The following is a 7,750-nucleotide window of genomic DNA, read 5'->3' as shown; positions in this document are numbered from 1 at the left end:
AAAATTAAATTGGAAACGATCTTAGCTTTACAAAGCTTTCATCAAATTTACAATTTCCAATTTAAAATTTAAAAAAATAAAAATGCAGAACAAATTTGTTTGTTCAAATATTCAAAAAAAAAACACCAAGCCAATTTTTTACAAATACAAAAGTCAATACAAAATCAATCAAAAAATCATATAGTAAAAAAAATAAGGAACAATGCTTTCGACAAGAGGCGCAAAATAGAAATGAACCCGTTCCCTGTAAAACGGGAGCTTATAAGGCCCACCTAATAACAGAAATGCTAACTTTACAGAGTTGTGCAGTAAGGTAACATTAAAAATGTCTTAACATAATGTCCAACTTAACAGAAAACTGCACTGCCTAACAGAACTTGTTACATAGCTCACTGTTCAGACTGTCTCGCAGCAGACAGCTAGCAATCGAGCTACAGCAGCGAGCTTTTAAGAGCGCTTGGGAATTTTTGCGCAAAGATCATTTAAGAGGGATTTTTTTTTTAGCTCTTACGGTATAATTTAGCGCTTTTCATTAAATTTTTAAACAAACCTTAACTTAATTCGTACTTTACATCACTTTTATGGAATTTTATTAAAAAATATAATTGCGCTTTAGTTTGTCTAGAATACTGTTTTTAAAATTACAAACATTAACAATAAAATCTTAATCGTAATAGGGGGACGTCGATATACCGTAAAATAAATTAGCTAGCTGTAAGACAAACAGAAAATAGCTTATAGATTTTTTTAACTACTACACAAAATATATTTATAAATATGTACAATCTTTATAGTTTTACTTGACTTGGCAAACAGCAACTTGATAAGTTTAAGCGCATTTGGTGGGTTGCATAATTAGAAAACTAAGCTAAACAGTCAACATAGTTTTTGTCGCGACTGTACCTACACCAGTATTTTTATTTTCGTTTCTTTTGCTGGCTAAGCTTAAACTAGTTACGTCTTAAAGACTTTTGGCAGACTATGTCCATACAGAGGTAGGTATGAGGCCCTCCTTGCTGGTGCCGGGCGGCGTCAGGACTTCCTTGTTGAGGAAATCCAGCGGCAGATTAACCAGATGACCCTGAAATAAGTTAAGATTAAAGATAGAATATGCTAGGATTCAAGAAATTAAGCGAAAATAATTAAATATATAGAATATTAATAATATATAATAAATAATAAATTAAATAAATATTAAAGTTGATAGAAAATATATTATATTAAAATAGTATTAATAATAATAATCATAATGATAATGTATAATAAATAATAATATAAAAAATAAATAGTACAAATTGAACTTAAAAAGATGGAAACAATTTAATATGTACTTTAAGTATACTATATTAAAATAATAATAATAAGATTTATAATATTTAATAAATAAAAAAATTGTAAAAGTTGAACTTAAAAATATTGGGAAAATGTAATATATACCCATAGAAAGTATATTATATTAAATAATAATAATAATAATAATAATAATAATATATAATAAATAAAAATAATTATTAAAGTTAAACTTAAGATCTATTCTAACTTGGAAAATTTTAACAGAACCGGAAATTGTGAAATTTCAATTGAAACTAAAACAGTTTGTTCTATTTTCCTAATATTTATAAATATGTTTCCAATTAATCAAATTAAATTAAATTGCCTGGAAATTCAAATATTTTTAATATTTTAAAATTCATTGAAATATAATAAAAAAAATAAAAACGTTGCATCTAAATGCTTCTAAAGGTTTTATCAATACAAATGCCGTTATTTAAATCTTAAACATTCTGCTCAAAGGTGTTAAACGCACCTGAATTTCTGTGGCACGCTTGGCGGCCAATTCGGGTTCTGTTTTTGACAGCGGCGGCTCCTCCTGATATTTGCGCAGACTGGCAAATGTCTTGACAAAATCCGTGGGTATGCACTTGAATACCTCGTCGTAGATTTCCGTATTTCTGGTGGATATGCGACGCCAGGTTTTATGCCAGAACTGATCGCAGACCGGATCGCTAATGTTTAGTTCACAGCGCGCCGCACTATCCAGATCCAATAGACCTGCAAGAGCAAGAGTAAGGAATTTGACGGCAATTGGGAGTTGAAGACCTACCCAAATGTTCCTTGAACAGATATTTGCGCAATCTGCCGGCAAAGATACCGCTCGGATACTTTTTGCCATTCATGCGCCCATCCTCGTACTCCTCGTCCATGATAATGGCCGCAATTTCCGAATCCCGTTTGCCGATCATCGAACGATCGTTGATATTCGCCGAACCGCAAATGACAACACGATCATCGGCGATTAGCAGCTTGGAATGCACATAGATCAGTTCCGTAATCGGCGTATTGTTCAGATACGAATGATTGCGCAGACTGTGAAAGGATATATAGTTCTCCGGCTTGGCGATGCCCGCTTCCTGAAGGCGTGTCAGGATAGCTGTGCGACCTCTGAAAAGGGTATAGAGAGAGAGAGAGTAAAGAGTTGTAAAGCAATATAATAATAGGAATATAATAGAAGGGTAATATTTTCTTACAAATTTCATAGGAATAAATGCTTTAAAGTAAGAATTTAAAATATCCAGAAATACAGATCTTAAAAGCTATTCGAAATTTCTAGATACCAGATCTTAAAAATACTATAGGAAGAAAATAAAGAAACGCTTTAAATATTCCTTGGGAACAATGGCTAAAATAAGAATTCAAAATATCCAGAAATACGGATCTTAAAAACTATTCGAAATTTCTAAATACCAGATCTTAAAATTGCATAGGAAGAAAAGAAAGAAACGCTTTAAAGAGGAAGTCATATATTAAAAGCGAACGTTCTATGATTTAGTTCAGATCAAAGCAGGATATATTTTTGACACGTGACTCAACTGCTTGTCTTTAGCATAAGTGAGGTTAGGCACGCACCTGGATATGGACGCATAGTTCCAATGGGTGATCGCACGGACAGCAATGCCCGTATTGCCGCCGACATCGCCCTCAAAGCCCGGCAATAAGGGCATTATCACATAAACACGAAAGCGCTTGCGTTCCCTGCAAGAAAAATTGGATAAAAATGAAAAGAATTAGTTGGGAATTAGTGGAGCTCCTATGGACTAAACGTACTTGTGGGCGCGCACGATGCGCTTGAAGAGGGTTTCGCCAATCTGATTTCGGACATTGTTGCAGGCAGCGGAAACGCCCATGCCCAGCTGCATGGTGATAAAAAACTGATTCTCAATGTAGATATAGTGCTGGGCCTTTGTTATCGTCTCGATGTAGGCATCGTGTATGCTCTGCTCGACGAGATCCGCCTCGATGAAGCCACAGCTCCAGGCAGAGACGCTGCGCAGCAGCTGGCAGGTGACGCGTTGCTGTCGTCGCTGCTGCAGCTGCTGCAGCTGGGCATTGAGCCGTATCTGGTGATAGCTCTTGGGCATCAGGTACGGAAAGCGGACATTATCGCGCAGCTTTTCCAGCTTCATGGCGTTCCAGCGCTGGATGAAATGCCGTGCCACATCCCGTGCCGAGGCGCCGACCACACAGAGGCCGACATCGTGCCAGGGCATGCGGGGCGTGGTCGTGCGATCGATGATATCGACAAAGGGCGCATTCAGGTTCATCCAATCCTTGAGTATGAAATTGGAGTAGTCCTTGCCAAACCAATACTTGGCCTGGCCATAGAACTCGCTGAGTATTTGTGTGTTGGCTGCCGTCGCATTGGCAGCCGCCGCCGAACTGGAGCATTGTGCCACATCCGCGGGGTCAACTGTTTCTGCTGCTGCTTCGCCAGCTCCAGCTGCTGCTGTTTCGTTGGCAACCGTCTCCGCCTCGGCCGGCTCCAGCGTATTGTCCGGCGTCTCGCCGGTCGCTAGACGCTGCATGAAGTCCTTGCCCTTGCGTGCGCCCTTCATTGCATTATTCTTGAGCCGATCCAGCATATTCTTGCGCTCCATCTCGGGCGTATTCAGTTTCATGCCCTCCAGCGCCGTTGAGTCAATGGCCAGCTCACTGGACGCTGCGGATAGCAGCTCCGGGATGAGCAGCCGATCGCCGGGTTTCAGCGTGCGCAGCTCCACGCCAGACGTCAGATTCTGCGTGGGCTCCTCGCTGGCAGGCGAGACGCTCTCGGGCTCCTTGGCCTTGGACTCGTAGTGTGCATTGCGTGAGGATTTCCGCGAGCCAAAGGCCGAGTCCACCTCGTCCTTGTTGAAGTGCGCGCTCGGCGTGCAGCGCGCGCTGCCCGACACGGAGGCTGCCGAAATGCTGCCCAGGTCGGTTAGACGATGCGCCCGATCGTCCCAGCGACCATAGCACAGATCTATGCCGCCTATAAATGCATATGACTGATCGATTACCACAATTTTCTCGTGATGCGCCCACAGCAAAATGCCAGCGCGTGCGTGATCCGGATGCCGCATGACCTAAAAGACAAAAGTACATTAATATTGCAACTATAAATGCAACTCTAAATAAGTTAAACTAAAATTGTAACATTTTACACAATAGTCACTTCTAACGATATTTCACGTTTTACCGAATTTCACCTGCAGCCGTGAAAAACGCGTGAAAACATATTTTTTTTTTAACCTGTTGCTTTACTCGATTGACTTTCAAGACATTCTCAAATATTTAAGCAACAATTTTTAGCTATAAAAATCGGTTGGTTTCTGCCTGCGGAAAATGGGGGGAAAGCCAATTTAAGAATTTTTAACGAATCAAGATCTCGCTTATTATGGTTGTTTCAGTGACACATTTTTCGTGAACGAAAGAAGGCCGTGAAGATCAAGGATCTATGGGAGAGTTTCACGCTTTTTTGTTAAACCAAAACCCAGGTCACACTTTCGATCGGAATAAGAGTGAAAAAAATGTGATAAGTAAACTTAGTCAAAGATATTATCGAATACATATTTTAGTCGTGCTTGAACGATTTTGAAAACTTAAAAACCAAATTCACCTTCGTAGGTGGAAAACGCGCGTATGCTTCGAATTGGAAAAAGAAAATACTTTCACATACAATCCCAAATTCACGCTTACGATTGGAATATGGCGGAAAGACTCTTATCAATTTAAAGTCAGCTATTGACGAATATGAACTTAAAAAAACTGAACAAATCCACCTACGCAGGCGGAAAAAGCGCGTATACGTGGAATTTAAAGAAAAATACTTGCAACGCTTCGAGCTCTGTCTTATTAGGTAGTCTATAACGGACTTACCTTAATGTTCTCATGCTTGGCCAACGTGGATTTGCTGTAGTAGCTGTTGATGCCCAGCGCCATTTCCACCTCCTTGTAGAGCAGCACAAATACGCGCACACCCTGCTTGGCCTTGCGCAGCAATATCTTATCGAGCCGCCAGTAGTCGCCATCCAGAGCGGGACGTTTCATATAGATCTCCGGACTGAGCCACCAATCGGCTATGTAGATCTCCTCCGTGGCGGCCTCGAGGCCATCCGCAACGGCGGCCATGTACTGGGCGCCATCCACATACCAGACGGCCTGGGTATTGGCACGCATGGGGGCATACGACATGTGCGGATTGGGGCAGGTAAAGTCGCGGGCATATGTGTGCGCCGTATTCTTGAGGTACTGCATCCATTCCTTGCACTTGCGCCGTGTCCAGCACTTCAGTACAATGTGGCGGCTGTTCGTGAGGACCTGCAGGCCCTTGCGCATGCCCGTCTGGTAGATGCCCGTGGAGACATCGAAGCCCTGATCGAACAGTATCACGGCGCGTATGCTGCCATCTGTGGGTCGCACATAGCCGAAGCATGTCTCCTTCACAAAGAACCAGCGATTGCGCCACGTGCCGCACACCACATCCGAGCAGAAGTAGTTGCATCTCACACAGCAATTGCGCTGAAAGCAGCCAAAGAAATTGCAACCCGCCTGGCCGGGACGTGTCGAGCCGGTGCGCTTCAGTATGACACCCTCCTTGCCCTTGATGCCCAGATTGGAGACAAACGACACGTTCGAGACCTCCACAAAGTTCAGCTGCAAGGTGAGAGCAAAGCGAATTTAAGCTGACAAGTTTTTTATAATACGAAAAGGTACATATTGAATGGTCCAAAATTAGGCAACACTCCAGATAGAATCTTATGAAGTTTGGGTGAGCCTAGCTATCATAGTTAAAGAGTCGCTCTCAATAAACCTTATAAAATAAAGTCTATTTATTATCTAGTCTATTAAGATTCAGTTAGACTTTTCTTTACTAATTCCTCCCCACCGACTGAGTGGAGGTTAGTTTTAGAATACTTATGTATCATTGACTCTATTTCCATGATATTTTGCTAACTTTGACAGCGATCCTATCGTAACCTTATCTAACCAAACCCAACTTCGCCTATCCTAACCTCGTCTAACTCTACCTAAGCTCATTCGTAGCTTCTAAACATAACCAACTCTTCATCTATATAGACTTAAAGATACTTAAGCGCTTGAACTATCCATATTTTTTCTCTCTTCAATAATGGTTTCGATACTTCCCAAACTAGTCAAGATTTTTATTCTATATACAGGCTCAAAGATAAACCCCCTAAATATACCATAATTTCTTTCTCATTAACATGAATTATTCTTTCTTTTGATCAGATTCTATATAAGTATACCAATCCGATGCCAATCAATAAAAGCTAAACTTAAACTTGTACAAATATTCTACAAGTCGCGAGTACTATTCTATATATTCCCAAAGATTAATCCATCAATATCCCACACTTGCTCACGCTCACAAATACCACACATTCTATATACAATATCATATAGTTCCACTCACCGTCTCATGATGGTATCGATATAAGCTAATGTTAAGCAGATTATATAGATAATCCTCCAGCTGTTTGATCCGCACTGGCAGATGCTCCACGGTGATTAAACTTTCGGGACGATTTGGAAAACGCGGCAGTTTCCGTTTCTTTTTCTTGCGTTTCCGCTGACTGCGCCGAGGCGTCAGACTGGACAGAATGGAGCTATGTGTGGGACTTATGATGGAAACAGCTCCTTCATTGTTGTTGTTGTTGTTGTTGTTGTTATTGTTGTTATTGGTGCGATTTTGTGCACTATTTATGGGCGTGCTGGAATGCTTGACTTTGGTATGGGCAGGCAGATCCTTCAGCGTGGACTCATCGGCCATTTGACTGGCGGCGGCTTTCAAGGTCGTGCGCTTCTCCTTATGCGCGCGACTAGGAAACGGAATATTCAACGAGGTGCGAAAGAAGCTGAGTTGTTGGTGCAGGGAATTGAAGTGCTTGTAGCGCCGTTTAATGGTCCACTTGAAGGGACCATGGGTCAGCTCTATGGTGTACCTGGAAGACGAACGGATCATGAACGACAATTTCCGAATGATAATTCTTCAACAAATGGCTTTCAAGAAGATCAAATCAAGAACAGAAAGTAGCTTTCCCTTTCACTTTCCTACTCTATAGTAGACAATTACAAATTCACGCGTTAGGGTGGATTTTCCGAAAAGTGTGATTTGAATGAATCAAGGAATTTTGGGATAGATTTCTAAAAGTAAGCTTAAAGAAGCCTGTAAAAGGCATTTTCTGAAATGCTGTCAAGAGTTTAGTTTAGCAGCGATCAAGTCAGTCAGTCAGTCAGTCAGTCAATCAGTCAATCACTTATTTATAAGGCCACTTACAAGTTGGGATTAAGTAGATGTGTCGTGACACTCCGCTCCGTGTCCACAATTCGCACATGTATCTCGCGTCCTGGTATAAAGACCTTGCGCTGAAACGAATTGAACTTCACACTGGCTCCATAGATGCTGGTA

The 7,750-nt window shown here is 41.2% G+C and overlaps 1 protein-coding gene across 1 annotated transcript; it reads right to left on the bottom strand.

The window, feature by feature from the left end:
- Window positions 1-579: 579 nt before the first annotated feature.
- On the bottom strand, window positions 580-7,746 carry LOC115758169 (phospholipase D2; the record flags this gene model as incomplete). Its single annotated transcript, XM_030698710.1, has 8 exons — window positions 580-1,081; window positions 1,808-2,052; window positions 2,105-2,442; window positions 2,908-3,033; window positions 3,106-4,403; window positions 5,197-5,973; window positions 6,755-7,283; window positions 7,619-7,746. Coding segments are annotated over 8 exons (3,543 nt in total), but the record flags the coding sequence as incomplete, so codon positions are not given.
- Window positions 7,747-7,750: the final 4 nt, after the last annotated feature.

Source organism: Drosophila novamexicana, unplaced genomic scaffold, assembly GCF_003285875.2.
Source record: "Drosophila novamexicana strain 15010-1031.04,08,12 unplaced genomic scaffold, DnovRS2.1 tig00000137-arrow-arrow-pilon, whole genome shotgun sequence".
In the NCBI taxonomy this organism is placed as follows: domain Eukaryota; kingdom Metazoa; phylum Arthropoda; class Insecta; order Diptera; family Drosophilidae; genus Drosophila; species Drosophila novamexicana.
Note: the sequence above shows the minus strand (reverse complement) of the source record. Positions and strands in the feature narration are given on the sequence as shown.